Consider the following 19,841-nt stretch of genomic DNA (forward strand, 5'->3'; position numbering starts at 1 on the left):
TGGTCCCTCCCACTCTCCGGCATGACACTTAAAACCTCTTGTCTGAAAATAGCCGTCCTGGCTAACGGCAGACATTTTCTCCTGGATCAGCAAATCTAGGGGTTCTCCTTTCCGTGTGTGTAAGTAGACATTCTTTCCACTTAGAAGCTCTTGCCTCCAGGACCGTGCAGCCAGCCATTTCTGCTGGGTCCTCTCTAACACATCTGAGGCGCAAATAAAGAGGTGAAAATAAACTCGGCGTCAAGAGCCTCAGTGAAAGCATACCTACCGTGTAGGCTGTTTAATGTTGCTTTTTATGTCCTACTTGGGCATGTTGTATGTAATCTGAGGTGTTCTTGTCCCCTCCCTCACACAGAACTCACATCTTATTGGCTCTTTATTCTGATCCCAAAGAGCTGCCATAAAAATTTGGTCTTAAAATTTAGTCTACACTCTGCTCAAATGAAAACAAACGCTTAGGCCAAGGCAAACAAGGAAAGAGGATTTAGTGCGACCCCAGAGGTACCCTGGAAGGATTCAGGCGCAGTATCTCTGGAATGCCGAACGCAGCCAAATGTGATTTTTACTGTAATCGACACAACACCCCAAGTCGGGCTCTGAAAATCGTTCTTGCATTTGACATCAGCCTTGCAGGCCTGGCCCACAGCTCACGGGTCCCACGGGTCAGCCAAACTGTGCTCTGCTCCAACCGCGTCTCCGTGGATTCACAGGTGTTTCAACCCCGGTTCTACTGTCGGTTTGCAGCCAGTCCTCGGACAACAAATTAACTCAATTTTCGTGCACGGATTTATGTCCACGTACAAGAATACTCACTCCCTGGGGAAACACTTTATCAGGCTTAAGGGCCACGGTGTAATTGTCGTAGAGAGGGACATTCCTAGCCCTCTCCCACTCCTGCCCTCGTCTGCCTGTCCCTTCCCAACTCCTCCTACGCAGGGCCCGCAGGCCACTTTGTGTAGTGGGTGGGGCCACTGTACGTCAAAAGCCACTTATTCATGAGTCGTGTGGACGTCTCAATCCCTCGTCCCCTGAGCTGGGCCCTCCTGGTGTCTGGTCCCCTCTAGGCCCTGATTTCTTGGTTCCCCCCTTCCAGCCAGAAGTGCCTGAGTGTGCTGGTCCCAAGATTTCAGAGAACAGAGGGGGCCACAGTTAGTCCTTAAATCTATGTGACGTATTAAAATCTAAATCTCTTTTATGAGAGTCACAGGGCTGGCTCTGCAATTCATTGAAGGGTCTAGTGATAATTATTTACTATCCTGTGACTGCAGCGTACTCCTGAGTAGCAGGGAAGATTGGCAGGACAAGACGGGGTCCCTAGTAAAATACTGCAGTGTTTGCCCCTCCCCACAAAGATGTCCATGTACCACTTCCCAGAACCCGTGAGTGGGAAATGAAAATTAAAGCTGCAGATGGAATTGAGACTGACCGTCAGCTGACCATGAGATGAGGAAATGATCCTGGAGTGTTCCAGGGGGCCCCACATAATCGCAAGGGTCCTTAAAAGTGGAAGAGGGAGGCAGAGAATGGCAGAGAGAAGGACGCAGCCCAACGCTGGCGGCTTGGAAGGTGGAAAAGGGGCCACAAGACACATAATTAAAGCACCTCTGGAAGCTGGGAAAGAAAAGAAACATTCTCCCCTGGAGCCTCGGGAAGAACGCAGCCCTGCCAACATTTTGATCTTGGCCCAGAGACACCCATTCCAGACATCTGAACTCAGCATTAGGAGACAGTTCGTTTGTGTTAAGTCCCTAAATTTGTGACAATTTGTTACAGTAGTGATAGGAAATGAATACAAATGCCATCAAAGAAAGAAGCAATGCAGACCACTGCTTACTGACTGCCTCAGCACGAATCCTGGCTCCACACACGCGGGCTACGCGAACTCAGGCAAACTACTTAATCCTTCTGCACTTGAATCGCCTCGCCCTGCAAAATGGGGATAATAATAGTATCTATCTCACATTCTTGTGAGAGGATTAAAAGAGGTAATATTTAGAAAGGATAAACACTCACTTGTTACTGTATATACTAGAGTGCACCGGTGGGGTCCCTCGGCCTGGCCTGCGGGGATTGGGCCGAAACCAGCAGTCCAACATCACCCGAGGGGTCCCAGAATGCTAGAGGGCACTCTGCAAAGTTGCTGTTGCTCGGCAGCTCCTGCATTGAGTGTCTGCCCCCTGGTGGTCAGTGTGCGTCATAGCTACCAGCTAGTCAGCCAGTCACTTAGGCTTTTATATATATAGGCTGTTCTCATAATTATTATTATTATTACATAGCAACAAAACACCATCCTGATTTCTAGCAATTAAATTGGGGAGCAAACTATCCTAGAACTTGCCCTTTTCAACTGCAGACTTCGAGTTTCCATACAATTCTTTGACCAGCATTTAAACCCAGTCAGTTACTGGTTGTATCTCAAAACTAATTTTGGCCAAGCCTTCCTCCTGGGACCCAACAGGCTGAAGAAAACTTGACCTCCCCTACCCTTCGCCTACCTCTCCCACCCCCACCCCACAGTTCACTCCTCCTGCCAATTCTTACTCAGGAGGAAACAGTTCCTGGCTTCTAGTTCCTCAAACACTACATCACCCCACCATTTCCCCCACGTGCCTGGTTTCCTCAAACAACAAACCAGTGCTGACCCACAGATACCGCTATGATCAAACTTTATACGATGGATTACGAAGTCCTTCTCAAACCTTGACATCACTATACCCAGTTGGACTTAGTTTTCTGATGAGTTCACAAAGGTCTTCTGGAATTCCCACATATACCTGCCTACACAGCATCAATCATAAAAGCCAAAAACTGGGAAAATTCCAGACTTCCATCAAAAGAAGAATAAGTAATAAGTTGTAGTATATTCATATAATGAGCCAATCTTTGGCAATGTAAATGAAAACTACAGCCACATAAATGACATAGATGAATCTCACTGTATGATCCATTTATATGTAGTTAAAAAACAGACAGAACTCATCTCTGGTTAGAGGTCAAGATAGTGGCTCCTATTGGGAGCAGGAAGAGGGAAGACCTAGAAACAAGAAGCTTTGAGGACCTGGCAATGCTCTACTCTTCACTGTGGGTGGTACACATACGAGTGCGTTATCACGGGGGGAAATCGCCAGGCTGTGTACACTTCTGATGTGTGTACTCCTCTCCGTGCAATTTCAATTTAACTTCAATTTTTAAAAGGGTTATAATAGCCCTGACCGGTTTGGCTCAGTGAATAGAGCATTGGCCTGCGGACTAAAGGGTCCCAGGTTCGATTCCGGTCAATGGCATGTACCTTGGTTGCGGGCACATCCCCAGTGGGAGGTGTGCAAGAGGCAGCTGATCGATGTTTCTCTCCCATCGATGTTTCTAACTCTCTATCCCTCTCCCTTCCTCTCTGTAAAAAATCAATAAAATATATATATTTTTTTAAAAAAGGGGTTATAATAAATGCATGTAAAAGGTTGAAATAAGTCATTGGTTCAATTTTTAGTTCTCGTCCTATGCCTAAAATGTCCTGAAATGAACACTCTACCCCTTTGCTTTTTTTCCACATCATAAAGTAGAGATCAAAACCTCCATCTCGCCCTGGCCGGTGTGGCTCAATAGGTTGGGCATCAACCCGTGCACCAAAGGTTGCCAGTCCGATTCCCTCCCACATCGATGTTTCTCTCTCTCTCTCTCTCCCTCTCCCTTCCTCTCTCTCTTAAAAAAAAAAATAATAAAATAAAATAAAATAAAAATTCTTAAAAAATAAACAACCTCCATCTCATAGACTGGTTGGGCATATCAAATATAACAAGGAATGCAAAGTACTCTGCAAAATGTTCAGGGTTTTACAAAGGCAAACAGTATTATTCCAAGACAAACAGGAAACTTCTGCAATGTAAGTATACATGGGACAATCCGTGGACAGGGATTTAGACATTGAGATCGTTTTCTCCAGGTAAACATCTACTGTAACCCCTCTGTGTACCTATGCAGCTAGAGATGAAGAACTGTGTAGCTATGATCATGGTAAGTACGGGGCAGCACAGAAGAGAAGCCTGGGGGGGTGTGGGCAGAGTGGGGGTTGGGGGCAGGGATCCACACTGAGCAAAGCCCCCCCGTAGTCGCAGACCATTTGGGGAAACTGTCTATTTGAGAACTGGCCATTTCCTTGGCTTCTTTCAAAGGTTCAAGTGTCCCAGTCTCAATGACTAGTGCTACAAAACACTCACACCTGGTCCCTACAGTTTTCACTGTTGGTGTAGTTTCACTGCGGGAGGCTTTGGGGGGGTTTTCCTTAGGGCTATGAGAGAGTCCAAATAGAGGGAACCACTTTACATCTTGCCGTTGGTGGTGGTGGTGGTGGTAATGAGGAGAGCAGAATACGTCCAGGAACATTCCACAAAGTCTCCTATCCTTGTCGGTGTCACAGCATATAGTTTTCTTTAAGACCTAACCACAGTGAGAGGAGGCCAAGAACTTCCCCGCGGCACCGACGTCACCCAAGGCTGCCTCCGATCCACCGTGAAGGTGGAAGCCATCAACTCCATGTGAATTTTAAAGGACCTTCTCTGTATCACTTGATAAATGCCCGATGCGTTTGAATTACTCCTGTCTTATAAAAGGACGTTTTCTAATTTGCTTCTTTTCTCTTCCCCACATCCCTGGGAAGATGATGATGGACAGAGGGACAGTCAATGACATTGGATAAATGCAGTCCCCTCAACTGGTTTGAGACAGGAAAAAAACTAATTTTTCCCGAGAAACCAGCCACAACCCTTTGGAACATCAGGGTACCATAGATGATGAAAATAGCCAGCCCCAGGCAAGAAAAAAAGACTGGGCCCGTGTGAGCTTTCTAGATAGATTTGACATCATATCCTGAGTAAAACCAGGCTTCCTTCTCCAGCCGAAAGAGAGGGGACTGGGTACTTTGTCTCCTGCAAAAGTGCTTCCTCCTGACACAGTGCAGATAACAGCTCCCCATTTGGCAAAGCCCAGCGGGCAATTTCACACCAGTCACAACAGCTCCATGGAGCAGCAGGAGGGCCTGAAACACACTTTTATGGGAAACCTCAATGCATTCATGTGAATAATGATACTGGCAGGTGAGGAATAAGCTCGGGAAAGCTAAAGGGTTTTGAATGTTGTTCCCTTGTGGAGTCTCCCAGTGCAACTGACAAGAATTAACACCTTTTTAAACAGGTGACACAAGATAAGACCTGTGACTGAACAGTGGCAATTCTCCAAACACACTGACGGCGACATGGGAATAACATCTACAGGATGCAATTGTGAGAGGAGCCTGAAGGGTTAATAGGGACTTTCTAAGGAACCTCCATAAAGTGAGCACCAGAAAAGGGCTGCCAGTGTGCATGCAGCAACATGAAGCAGCGTTTGTTCCTTTCGTCAGCTCATGACGTAGCCGTTACTTTTTTTTTTTTTTTTCAATTTTGCTTCGTTGTGTTTTTTTGGAATTGTTTGGTTGACATCTTAGTCTTTAAAGAGGTTTTCAAGCAATCTTTAGAACTTTCTTATGACCACTAGTCTTCCTCTACATCAAGTTCCAATCCATTCATGTCCTCGATGTGGTCGTTTTCAAATATGTCCACACATACGTTGCTATTTCTCCCTTCAAGAAATACAGCGAAGCCCTAACCGGTTTGGCTCAGTGGATAGAGTGTCGGCCTGCGGACTGAAAGGTCCCAAGTTCAATTCCAGTCAAGGGCATGTACCTGGGTTGTGGGCACATCCCCAGTAGGAGGTGTGCAGGAGGCAGCTGATCGATGTTTCTCTCTCATAGATGTTTCTGATTCTCTATCCCGCTCCCTTCCACTCTGTAAAAAATCAATAAAATTTTTTTTTTAGAAAAAAAAAAGAAATGCAGCAAAATTCCTCTCCCTTGGAGGGTGGTCTGACTTGGCGACTCACTTCTGATGAGTAGAATAAGGGAGAAGTGAAGGTACGCCGTTTCCAAGACTGGAGACTGAAAAGGCACCGTGGCTGTGTCCTGGCTCTCTCCAGCGTGGGGTCACTCACACTGGGAGGCCAGCGTCATGTCATGAGGACACTCAAGCACCTCAAAATAAGATAACTTGAGAACTGTTACATTTCTCAAAAGTAGCAAAATGGTCCTATCATCTGTGCTTCCTTGGCAGTTTGATTAAATGTGAGTTCAGGTGATCGTGTCATTCCCTAAATTCATCTGTGGACCAAGTGCCCCCTCCCTGTGCATCCCTCTCAAGTGATAGCCACTTATTTCAAAATCTCCTTTATTTTTAATTTAATAAATCTTTATTGTTCAGATTATTACAATTGTTCCTCTTTTTTCCCCCAGAGCTCCCCTTCACCCAGTTCCCACCCCACCCTCTGCCCTTACCCCCCCTCCACTGTCCTCATCCATAGGTGTACGATTTTTGTCCAGTCTCTTCCCCACCCCCCACACCCCTTTCCCCCTGAGAATTGTCAGTCCACTCCCTTTCTATGCCCCTGATTCTATTATAGTCACCAGTTTATTCTGTTCATCAGATTTTTTATTCACTTGATTTTAGATTCACTTGTTCATAGATATGTATTTGTTGTTCATAATTTTTATGTTTACCTTTTTCTTCTTCTTCCTCTTCTTAAAGGATACCTTTCAGCATTTCATATAATACTGGTTTAGCAGTGATGAACTCCTTTAGCTTTTTCTTATCTGTGAAGCTCTTTATCTGACCTTCAATTCTGAATGACAGCTTTGCTGGGTAGAGTAATCTTGGTTGTAGGTTCTTACTATTCATCACTTTGAATATTTCTGGCCACTCCCGTCTCGCCTGTATAGTTTCTGTTGAGAAATCAGCTGACAGTCATATGGGTGCTCCCTTGTAGGTAATTAACTGTTTTTCTCTTGCTGCTTTTAATATCCTCTCTTTGTCTTTTGCTCTTGGCATTTTAATTATGATGTGTCTTGGTGTGGTCCTCTTTGGATTCCTTTTGTTTGGGGTTCTGTGCACTTCCTGGACTTGTAAGTCTATTTCTTTCACCAGGTGGGGGAAGTTTTCGGTCATTATTTCTTCAAATAGGTTTTCAGTATCTTGCTCTCTCTCTTCTTCTGGCACCCCCATAATTCGGATGTTGGTACACTTGAAGTTGTCCCAGAGGCTCCTTACACTATCTTCATATTTTTTGATTCTTTTTTCTTTTTGCTTTTCCAGTTGAGTGTTTTTTGCTTCTTTGTATTTCAATTCTTTGACTTGATTCTTGCGTTCCTCTAGTCTGCTGTTGGATCTCTGTATAATATTTTTTATTTCAGTCAGTGTATGTTTAATTTCTAGTTCATCCTTTTTCATATCCTCGAGGGTCTCGCTAAATTTATCGGCCTTTTCTAGGAAATTCTTGAAAAACCTTATAACCGTGGTTTTGAACTCTGTATCCAGTCATTTGCTTTCCTCCATTTCTTTCGTTTGTGATCTGTTTCTTTGTCTCCACATTTTTGCTGCTTCCCTGAGTTGATAGAGTAGCTTTGTGTGCTAGGTTTCCTATATGGCCCAGTGGCTCAGCCTCCCCAGTTACCTGAGGTGGACACTCTTGGTGCACCCCTTTGTGGGCTGTGTGCAGAGTCTTGTTGTAGTTAAGCCTTGATTGTTGTTGGTATCACTGGGAGGAATTGACCTCCAGGCCAATTGGCTGTGAGGATCAGCTGTGTCTACGCTGGGAGCACTTCTGTGCTGGAGACACCCTTATGAGACAAGACTTGAAAAAGTCTCTGTGCTCAGCTTGGATGGCGCAGAGTCTCAGGGCAGAGCAGACAGCATTGGTTTCCTGTCAGCCCTGCCCTATGAGGCCCCTGTGTCTCAGTGTCCCGTGGTAATAGCTGCAAGCACCTCTGAGAGAAAGCTGCCCTTGAGTTCCGCCCACTGCTAGACAGTCTAGTTTCTTCCCGAATGAGTCTGGGTCCCCAGAGTCTCACCCTGAACTGGAGTTCAGTGCAGTCAGGAACTTTTGTCTCCCTCCCACTTTAGAAAGCCAGCCACGTACTCAGTTGCCCGCCCTCTCAGTGCGCGCGCGCCTCGGTACCTCTGCCTTCCGCAGTTCCTCTGAGTCTCCGTGTGCTTTTCTCTTTCCTTCTAGTTGTAGAATTTCCACTCAGCCAGCCTTCCTGTGGTTCTGGATGATGTCTGTTTTGTCTTTTAGTTGTAGTTTTGAAACTGTTGTGCGAGGCAGCAGTTTAGGTGTTTACCTATGCCCTCATCTTGGTTTCCCTCTCCAAAATCTCCTTAAGAGCAGAACTGGATCTTATACATCTTAATACTCCCTGCAGTGCCCAAGTCACAGGGCAACCTATGAAAGTTTTTAAAGAAAATATCAGAACTTATTAGTATCTCTGGCCATCTCTTCTCCTTATCCAAAAGCACCCAGTAGACATGCAGTCTCTGAAGCAAATTATCTAGAGGCATACCTGGGAAATAGGGCAGGCCTGGTTCCCCAAATGGTGTCATGCAATGCCGTGGCTCACACAAACTTGCTGGTTCCCTGGTGCATATAAAAGTTATGCTTGCACTAGACTGTAGCCTATTAAGTACGCAATAAATAGCACTATGTCTCAAAAATGTACATGCCTTACTTTAAAAAATTCTTTATTGCTAAAAAATACTAACCACCATTGAGCCTGGTGAGAAAATGGCACCAATAAACTCACTCAACACTGGGTCGCCACAAACTGTCAATCAAAAATAAAACAACAACAACAAAAAAAACACGCAATATCTGAGGGGCACAGTAAACCAAGGTGCAATAAGAGGGAGCGCAATCAAACAAGGTATGCCCACACTGACTTCTATTTTCCCAAAGGCAAGTGAGGGCTGGAACCTCAGCCTCCTCTTTGACTCACGACATTCTTGTCCAAATTATACTGCTGCTACCAAAAAAAAAAAGAAAGAAAGAAAAAGTTTGCTCCTTTATTTGACATCTGACATATGGTTCTCACCAACAACCCACACATACACATCACAGAGGGTCACCGTCTAACAGTGGATGGTGCTATTCAAGATGAATGATGTCGCTTGTAAATGACTTCACAGTTTATGTAAGTAACGAGGCTAGAAAAAAATAATTGCAGTGCACAGTAATCTGACTCTTGAGTGCCAAGGCATAGTTCAACGCAGAACTGTTTTTGAGATCCAGAACAACGCTGAAAGAGAGCTGCCTCGGTATGACAGAATCGAAGATTTACATCACTTCACGGACACAGTTACATGCGTGTTCTGGCATCAAAAAGCACTACTAACTATCCTTTAGAGAAGGGGTCAGCAAACCACAGCTCATGGGCCGAAAAGCTGGCCCACGGCCTACAAGCTAAGAATGATTTTTGCATTTTTAAAGGGTTGAGGGGGAGGGGGGTGGAATCCAAAGAAGAATGATATTGGGTGACATGTAAAATGTGTATGACATTCAAATTTCCATAGCCATAAATAAAGTTTTATTGGAGCAGTCACATGTTCATTTCGGCATCGTCTGTGGCTGATTTTGCGTTATGAGGACAGAACTGAGGAGCTGTGACAGAAACCCTATGTCCCCCAACACCGAAAATATCTGAGCCTTCACAGAAAAAGTTGGCCACCCTCCACTTCAGGGCGTGGATGCTGGATCCTGCTGCCTCCACTCACAGCCTCGTGCTTATTCTCCCTAGTCTGCCTGCATTTTAATCCAAACACTTATTATTATTAATTATTATTATTATGGCCTTCAGCAAATTACTTCACCACACTGCACCTCATTGTCCTCATCTTAATAACAGTGCCTACCACATGGGGTCATTGTAAGTTATAAGTTAATAATATATACAAAGCATCTGAAACAGTACCTGGCTAAGATACTAAGTATTAGTTAGGAAACACTGTTACTAAGTATTAGTTATAACTACTATTCCTTCTTGCTGAGAGTTGCAGGATATAAATATTTTCCAAATAAAATGCTAGCCATGTGGTTAGATTTCAAACTAGCCCCTTCCCCAATCTACTTGTCATGGCAGAAGTGAAGTGTGAGACAATAAGAAATGAGAGAAAAAGGAAGAAAAACAGAAAGAAGAGGACTGAGAAGAAAATAAAAGGAGAGAGAACAAGTTAGAAGGACCCCACTCTGAGGGGACAGTAGGTGGCCTATTCAAACGGGAAGTATAAATTAGGGTAATTTCATCCACAGGAGCAGATTAAATAACGCCTGTGGGTGGACTGGATCCTAATCACCACGTGGAACCTGTTCCTAGGGGGGAGAAAACACTGGAAATTCCACGCTTACAATGAACTGCTGGGTCAAGCCCGCTCTTAAGTTGAGGACTTCCTGTATTTTACATTCCTAGGCAAATGACAAGTGACAGTTGCGGTCAATTCTGCGTCTTGTTATCCACGCGGAGCAGCTAATTAAAAGGCACCCATCTGCGCCAGGGTCCCGGGCAGCCGAGACGCTGCTCCTCGTGCGACGCAGAACGGCACCGGGGGACCGGCCTTGATCCAGGTTCCATCTTGTTCAGAACAGCACTTCCCAATGCTCAGAAAAGGCCCTGTTTCCATAAATAGAACACAAGCTCATTCCCCAAAGACGCTCCTGCATGGCAGCTGGCGGGTGCACTCAACCTGCTCCCAAGGCTGGGACGTTATCTTCCCAAGGCCTCGCTTCCAGGGGAATGCCTTCTCTGTGCAACGTGGAGTCCCTGCCTTCTCCGTGTCGCTTTAAACATCACACTATGTATGTCTCTTTTCAAATTATTATTTCAAAACTCCCCCCCACAAAAAAAAGGATTTTTAAACTCACAGCTCCACCATAATCAAACAATTCTCTCTCCTATTCCCTTCCACCCCCGCTCCCTGTAATCGCCACTTCTGCTCTGGTCTGTGCTTGAAGTCTCCCTGCAGAGGCTAAATGCACGCATCGGGTATTTCTCAGAGACGCGGTGTGTGAGCATAACCTGTAAAACTTTAAGGAAAGCAAAGACAGGCATTGCTAAGCAAGTGACTGCTGCACACTGTGCAGGGAAAGGAGGGTGTTTTTAAAGTGACTCGTCTACGAGAGTAATTAAGATGCCCCCGGGCTGGAGGCAAGTTCGAAACACTCACTGAGAATGTATCTGCTGGGACAGTCCCACTGACGGCTTGGGCTTGAGGGTCAAGGTCATCTGGGCCACGGGGCTGACCCTTGGGAGGGTGTCTGCCTTCTTCGATGACGTGTGCTTCACTGCTTGCTCAGGAGGGACCCAGGAGGCCGCAGCCCCGGGGCCCTGCCCCGCAAACACTGGCGACGAGGTGTCCAGGGTGGCTGTCATCTCACAGGCTTTGCCCTTGGTCCCTGGTTTGCACACACAGAATTGAGGCCGGAGACACATCCCTCCGTTCTGGCACGGTGGCACACAGCTGGCTGCGGAGAGATAACAGGAAACACACATTAGAAGGAAAGCATTACAGACTTGACTAATTCTTCCGAAGGCTTAGCAGCAGCATCCATCAATAGTCACCAATAGGAGAAGCCAAGATGGCGGCATAAGTAAACACCTAAACTGCTGCCTCGCACAACAATATCAAAACTACAACTGCAAGACAAAACGGACACCATCCAGAACCACAGGAAGGCTGGCTGAGTGGAAATTCTACAACTAGAAGAAAAGAGGAAAGCACACTGAGACTCAGAGGAGCTGCAAAAGGCTGAGGTACGGAGACGCACGAGCGCACGGAGAGGACGGGTGGCTGAGTGCACGGGCGGCTGAGTGCACGGCTGGCTTTCTAAAGTGGGAGGGAGAAGGAAACTCCCGACTGCGCTGAACTCCAGTCCCGGGCAAGTTTCTGGGAACCCAAACTCATTGGGGAGAAGCTGGACTGTCAGGAAAAGATAAAGCACCCTGAGACTCATGGGAGCTGCGGAAGGCAGAGGTCCAGAGGCACACGAGCACAGAGAGGACTGACTGCAGAGTGCACGGGCGGCTGGGTGCGCAGCTGGCTTTCTAAAGCAGGAGGGAGACGGAAGCTCCCAACTACACTAAACTCCAGTTCTGGGAGAGTTTCTGGGAACCCAGATTCATTCAGGGAGAAACTGGACTGTCTGGCAGCAGGTGAAACTCGAGGGCAACTTTCTCTCAGAGGTACTTACAGCGATTACCACGGGACACTGAGAACCAGGGGCCTCTTAGGGCAGGGCTGACGGGAAGCCAAGGCTGTCTGCTCAGCCCTGAGACTCCGCCCCATCCAAGCTGAGCACAGAGGCTTTTGCAATTTTGCAAGTCTTGTCTCATAAGGGTGTCTCCAGCACAGAAGTTCTCCCAGCGTAGACACAGCTGATCCTCACAGCCAATTGGCCTGGAGGTCAATTCCTCCCAGTGATACCAACAACAATCAAGACTAAACTACAACAAGACTGTGCACACTGTCCACAAAGGGGTGCACCAAGAGTGTCCACCTCAGGTAACTGGGGAGGCTGAGCCACTGGGCCATATAGGAAACCTAGCACACAAAGCTACTCTACCAACTCAGGGAAGCAGCAAAAATGCAGAGACAAAGAACAGATCACAAACGAAAGAAATGGATGACAGCAAACGACTGGATATAGAGTTCAAAACCACGGTTATAAGGTTTTTCAAGAATATCCTAGAAAAGGCCAATAAATATAACGAGACCCTCAAGGATATGAAAATGGACCAACTAGAAATTAAGCATATACTGACTGAAATAAAAAATATTATACAAAGATCCAACAGCAGACGAAAGGATCGCCAGAATCAAGTCAAAGATTTGAAATACAAAGAAGCAAAAAACACTCAACCAGAAAAGTGAAAAGAAAAAAGAATCAAAAAATTTGAAGATAGTGTAAGGAGCCTCTGGGACAACTCCAAGTGTACCAACATCTGAATTATGGGGGTGCCAGAAGAAAAGAGAGAGCAAGATACTGAAAACCTGTTTGAAGAAATAATGACCGAAAACTTCCCCCACCTGGTGAAAGAAATAGACTTACAAGTCCAGAAAGTGCACAGAACCCCAAACAAAAGGAATCCAAAGAGGACCACACCAAGACACATCATAATTAAAGTGCCAAGAGCAAAAGACAAAGAGAGAATATTAAAAGCAGCAAGAGAAAAACAGTTAATTACCTACAAGGGAGCACCCATACGACTGTCAGCTGATTTCTCAACAGAAACTATGCAGGCGAGACGGGAGTGGCAAGAAATATTCAAAGTGATGAATAGCAAGAACCTACAACCAAGATTACTCTACCCAGCAAAGCTATCATTCAGAATTGAAGGGCACATAAAGAGCTTCACAGATAAGAAAAAGCTAAAGGAGTTCATCACCACCAAACCAGTATTATATGAAATGCTGACAGGTATTCTTTAAGAAGAGGAAGAAGAAAAAGGTAAAGATAAAAATTATGAACAACAAATACATAGCTATCAACAAGTGAATCTAAAAATCAAGTGAATTAAAAATCTGATGAACAGAATAAACTGGTGACTATAATAGAATCAGGGGCATAGAAAGGGAGTGGACTGACAATTCTCAGGGGGAAAGGGGTGTGGGGGGTGGGGAAGAGACTGGAAAAAAATCGTACACCCATGGATGAGGACAGTGGGGGGGTGGGGGGGTAAGGGCAGAGGGTGGGGTGGGAACCGGGTGGAGGGGAGCTATGGGGGGAAAAAAGAGGAACAATTGTAATAATCTGAACAATAAAGATTTATTGAATTTTTAAAAATTTTAAAAAATAGTCACCAATAAAGTGAAACCCTACCTAAAGATGTCAAGATGATGATGGTAGTGATGGCAGCTAATATTTATTAACATCTTTCTATGTGTCGGGCACTGTTCTACTACATATCAACAAATCTACCCAGCCAGCGTAGTTCAGTGGTTGAGCGTCGACCTATGAACCAAGAGGTCAGAGTTTGATTCCCCATCAGGGCATGTGCCTGGGTTTTGGGCTCCTTCTCCACTGTGGGGCATGCCGGAGGCAGCTGATCAATGATTCTCTCTCATCATTGATGTTTCTCTCTCTCTCTCTCCCTATCCCTTCTTCTCTAAAATCAGTAAAAAAAATTATTTTTTTTTATTTTAATCCCCCAGCAACCGCTTTAGTCGATATTTTATTCTGCCCATTGTACTGATGAAGGGGTTGTATAGCTGCCAAAGGTCACACAATTATTAGTATAGGGAGGAGCTGGGGTTTTTATCCAAGCAAACTAGCTGCCAAGCCATTGTTCTCATCATTTTACTCTACCTGCCTCTCAGAAATGCATCAGGAACTCGGGGGAAAACTTAAGAAAACGCTCTGCCCTTCTCTGAAAACGGTGCCCTGTGGCGTAAGATTAAGCTTTGGGTATCCAGATAAGACTTGGTAAAGTAACAAAGCCCCAGCCCCACCACAGCCCCCTCACAGAGCGCCCCAGACTTCATCTTGCACGAGCCGCCGGAGCCCAGAGACAATCTTTCAGAAACAGGTCCAGCCCACTTTTTTTTCCCTGAGAGAAATCCAAGATTTAAAAGGGTGAGAGTCGCCCAATACACATGTTGATGCATTCGCCAGTGCACTGTACATCATCCCTAACTTTATCATGAAAGACAACCCAAAAGAAACAGCCTCTTCATCTCCTACTTGCTAGGATGTGTGTGCTCTGCATCATCAGGCGTGTGGCCAAGCAGAGTTTTAGAGTTAGGAGGGCTCTTTGTCTCGGGTAAGGGAAGTGGATTTTATCGGCCCCAGGGGAGTTCACATGTTATTGACATAAGTTTTATTGGGTTAATGTCATTGGCCTACAAACATGACTTCTTCAGTCCCTTCTGTATTTGTCCAAGTACAGGTATGCATGCCAAGCTTTCGCTGTCAGCGCACCTTTGACTGAAACTCTTGGTCCTGAGGGAGACAAGACTAAATCGCCCATAACGCTCAATGCAAGATTCAGACCACAGACAATTGTGAAGGAGGTGAGGGGTATGAACCAGGGGAGGCTCAGTAGGGAAGACGAAAAAGGCCCGAGACCTACTGATTTTCTTTGAAAGAGAGATGACACTCTTCCCATCGTTCTACAATACGAGTCCTATTAGCTACAGCAAATAATGACAAGAAGTGAGTGTCAAGTGTCAGAATACTGAGCTGACAAATTTTCCAAAAGCTGAGAAGGCTTCTTAAAAAAGAAAGAGAGAAAGAAAAAGAGGAGAGGGAGAGGGGGGAAGGGGGGGGAGAGAGAGGGGGGGAGAGGGAGAGAAAGAGAGAGGAAGACAGACGCAGCCAGCTCCCTAGGTGACCTTGGGGCAAGTTACTTAACCTTGGCCTCTGCACCTGTACATGTTTGGGGGCACAGGGAGGGCAGTAGCTGCTTGTTCTAAAATGGTCCCCACGGGTCTTCCCATATGAGGCTTCTAGAATTCAGTGTCAAAAGCGATGCACTTCTGGAGTCCAGGATTCTAAGTTACCAGCGTTTTCCTGGCGGGTAATCATCGGGTCCCTTCTGGCCGTGGGTATTTATGGAATGTCCCTGAATGGAAACAGGCTCCACCCAGAGAGAACAGAAGCGGCTGTGAGCAAAGCCTGGACTGCCTTTCACAGGCGGGCTCTGCCAGAGAGCCCCTCGGGCACTTTCATGTGTGCATTCTCCTCATGCTTTCCATTAGAGCCGTGTTTCAGTTTAACATCTGAGAGTGATTTCCGCCTCTCCTCCCTCCCAAGGTGTAGTCTGCTAATCCCCCAGGGAGGCGGCCCAGACAGCGCAGCCTGCGGAAGCTGGTACCTGGTGGAGGCCAAGGCCTGGGGTCTCCCCGAGTGCCACTGAGAAGGCACAGCAAGAACTGTCCCTAGGAGGACATGGAGGGATTGCAAGTGTAAAAGGGCAGAGATTGTTTTTAACTCTTCCAATGTTGTATGTGACAGGGGGGCAGGAAAAGAATAATAAGAGAAAGAATTTAAACCACAAAAATTTTCTGCTGGAAGGAAAAGAACATGGTATGTACTCGTGTGACTCTGTGCAAGGCCTCCCTTTTGCAGTGAATTGTGAAAGGACAATAAGGAGGATGATTCGACAATTTCCTCCTCCTCCCACCCCCCCCCCCTCGGTTCTGGCAGCAGCCCTTGGAGCATGCAGACAGCAGGGGCTGGCTTAAACTGGGGGGTTGGTGGGGGGGCAGATTCCCTAACTGCCAAGACAAGCCCCTCACCTGCCATGAGAAGCAGGACTCATGTCCTGCAAGCAGACTTCATCAGGCCCTCTCCCCTTCCATACCTGGGCCTCAGGCAACGGGTTCTCACACAGCACTTCCCAGCAAGCGGCGCGGGGCCAGCAGCAGCATCGTCTGCGGACACTTCTGAAATGCACTTTCTTGGCTGCTGCGTCCAAAACTGGAGCCCGGCAGTCTGACGGCCCTCCAGGTGGGTGCGATGCACACGCGACTTTGCAAACCACTGACAGACAGCATTTGGAAACGCAGTCTCCCGCCAGCTGGTTTTTTTGAGGGTTTCTATTTTTATCATTGCAAGTTTAGTGTTTTCACACTACCCGTGCTTTCACTGCATGGCATTCTTGCTGTGATAAAAGTGTTTGTTTTATGTGGCCCTTTTATGTTTAATGCAAAAAAGAATAAAAAAAAATGTTCCATGTGACCAAATTCTCAAGATAAATATGGGCCCCTTCCAAGAGTTTAGACATATGATCACCATCTACTTCATGGTCGGCGTAAACGTGTGCAGGCATTTATGAGAAAACTGTTATTCTGAGGTGTTGGACTATGTGGAATATTATACATACACTAGGGGCCCGGTGCACGAAATTCATGCACGGCGGGGGGGGGTGTCCCTCAGCCCAGCCTGCACCCTCTCCAATCTGGGACCCCTCGAGGGATGTCCGACTGCCCATTTAAATGGGCAGTCGGACATCCCTCTCACAATCCAGGACTGCTGGCTCCCAACTGCTCACCTGCCTGCCTTCCTGATGCCCCTAACCACTTCTGCCTGCCAGCCTGATCACCCCCTAACCACTCCCCTGCCAGCCTGATTGATGCCTAACTGCTCCCCTGCCAGCCTGATTGCCCCTAACTGCCCTCCCCTGCAGGCCTGGTCCCCCCCAACTGCTCTCCCCTGCAGGCCTGGGTCCCCCCAACTGCCCTTCCCTGCAGGCTTGATCACCCCTAACTGCCCTCCCTTGCAGGCCTGGTCCCTCCCAACTGCCCTCCCCTGCTGGCCATCTTGTGTCCACATGGGGGAAGCCATCTTTGACCACATGGGGGCAGCCATCTTGTGTGTTGGAGTGATGGTCAATTTGCATATTACTCTTTTATTAGATAGGATATCACAGAAGTACTTTGAAAATGTTGTTTCCACCATTTGATTCTGCATTTTCCTGGCCAGCTGTGGGTCACACAATGTGTCAATGTAACATGAAGATCTTATCAGAGGGCTGGGAAGTGGTTCTGAGGCTTGGGCTGCACCTTAGAATCAGCTGGGGAGCTGTGAAAACTCTCAGAAACTCAGGCCTAAGATGGGAGAGGGGTGAGGAGAGGGGTGCGAAGGGGGAAGGGATTGAGATGTACAAATTGCCCGTTATGAAGACAGTCACAGGAATGGAAAGCACAGCACAGGGAATATAGTCCGTGATACTGTAATAACCATGTACGGAGTCAGATGGGTACTAGATTTATTGAGGTGATCACTTCGTAAACTATATAAATGTCTAATCACCAGGTTGTACACCTGCCACTAATTATTACATGTCAACTGTCTCTGAAAAATTTTGTACATTAAAAATAAAAAACAAAGCCCAGGCCTCATGCCAGCAAACTGAATCAGAAACCCGGGGGGATGGAGCTCAGGCATCAGGATTTTTACTTTGTGCTGAATCTCCAAATGACTGCACCGTGCAGCCAAGCTTGAGAACCAGTCGGTCAGGGAACAAAACCCTCATCCAGACTGCAGACAGACTAGTCTTCCTAAAATGTAGCTCTCTAGAATTTTTCCTCCTTCACTCAACAACTTTCAGCACATTGTAGCTGCCCCTGAAATACATCGAGAGCCTCTACATCTAGCCCCACCCTCCCACTATCACTGCCCCTCGCCCATCCCTGCAGGAGCTCCCCACTCACCTGCACACAGGTGACCCATCCTAAAGCAGGGCTCCGGGAGTTCTGCTCTTCTGAAACCTCCCACCTTCCTATGAGGTCTTTCCCAAATGCCCCCCACCCACTGTGATCTTTATATCACCTGAACTTCTGTCCATTTCATCATTCACTTCACATTTCATATGTGCTTTCACTTATTATTAAGCATCTTTTCACAAGGTTCCCTTATTGCCCAACTGGATTCTAAACTATGCAGTCAGATCATTGGCTTCTGCAGAACTTATACACCCAAGGATAGGAGCCTGAACTTCACCGTGGCTGAGTGACTGATATGAATGTAGAGACACTCCTTTGCTAAGGATGCTGGGATGTCAGGACATCTGTAAAGGGAAGGTAACCAATCAACGGGCTCTTAATGCATTCCATAATAACACCCGCACCTCCAGACTTAGTTTGCATGTTGTTGGATCAAAGAGTCTCCAATCCCTCCAAGATGTTTTAAAATCACAATTATGTTAAAATATACTCTGCTCATGTATAAGGGAGGTCTGTAGTGGCATTTAACAGTATGCTTGTTAAAGAAAGTTCCAGAAGCTCAGGCCCCGTGGGTTCTAGAAGAACTCTGAAGGGGACTCATTCTGAAACAACCGGTCAAGGACTAACAGAAGAGAATATAGCAATGGGCTGGGGGAACTGTGACAAGCTACTAAGCTTCCAGCACTAACACACGTTAAGGGAATTCACCTAAGAAGCTCAAGTGCAGTAGAAACAAGAAGAGCTTCTGAGAGATACTCGGTTTGTGAAAGGACGTGTGGAGGGGGTCACAGTTCATAAAGCAGATAATCCAATGAAAGGGCGCTGAGTTACCCTCTAGCTACCCCCTCCGTTCCAAACGCAACAATGACTCTGAAAGGTGTTTGTTTTTAGGTTAAAACGATAGTTTTCTCCAGTTGGCCAGGGTGGAATAACTGTTACCAGCAAGCCTTTTTTCCATAAACAACGAAAAGCATGGATGAAAGATATAAAACAGCTGCTGTCACGCTGAAGACAACTAGCAGGGGAGGACAGTGAGCCCTGAGAGAAGGGAACCAAAGAGCCCACGAGCACCCCGACCGCCTGCAGCAAGCACTTGGCAGACCGAGGCACAAGCAGGCCCCAGAGGGAAAACGCGGACTCCTGAGCTGAGACCTCAGGAGGCTGAGCGGCGGAGCCTGCAGGGCGGGTGCTGCAGAGCAGAGACCGGCACACGGACAGCCTTGGGATCCCCCTGGAGCCTCTGCGCATGCTAAATGCACAGGGCGAGGGCAAACACCAGGAGACCAAACTCCCCGGGACCTGTGAGGTGCAAATTCCCACTCCTGACCCTCCAGAGTGAGAACATTCAATACGGAGCCCAGAATAAGCAAAACCTCCCTATCAAAATCGGGCAAGAATAATACACAAAAGAACACTGACAAATCACAGTTAAGAATAGAGATGCCAAATTATCCTGTCTAATAAGAGGGAATATGCTAATTGGCCAACACTCCATCACAAAGATGGCTGCACCCATAGCTGAGACCAAGTTCCCATAAGGAGCCTTAATGAGCAATCAGTAGGGACCTGAGGCTACGCCCTTCCCTGCCCCTGTGGGACTTGACAGGGGACCTCAGGCCGTGTCCCCCACCTGGCAGGGCTTGACAGGGGATCTCAAGGCCTCGCCCCCCACCTGGCAGGGCTTGACAGGGGACCTCAAGGTGCGCTTCCCATCCTGGTGCTGGGCTAGGGCACCTCAGGCCGGGCCCCCCACCAGGTGGGGCTTGACAG

General features: G+C 46.9%; 1 protein-coding gene across 4 annotated transcripts in view; it reads right to left on the bottom strand.

Annotated features, from left to right (window-relative positions):
• The window catches only part of LTBP1 (latent transforming growth factor beta binding protein 1), a gene marked incomplete at its 5' end in the record, with an annotated part of 356,935 nt that overhangs the window by 299,763 nt on the left and 37,331 nt on the right, over positions 1-19,841 (bottom strand). For all 4 annotated transcript variants that reach the window (XM_080684179.1, XM_080684177.1, XM_080684178.1 and 1 more), the window contains one exon: positions 11,073-11,370. In XM_080684179.1, coding sequence (XP_080540305.1) covers positions 11,073-11,370 — 298 coding nt within the window. The remainder of the gene's footprint in view (positions 1-11,072; positions 11,371-19,841) is intronic.

This window comes from Plecotus auritus (genome assembly GCF_963455305.1).
Source record: "Plecotus auritus genome assembly, chromosome: 8".
NCBI classification, from domain to species: domain Eukaryota; kingdom Metazoa; phylum Chordata; class Mammalia; order Chiroptera; family Vespertilionidae; genus Plecotus; species Plecotus auritus.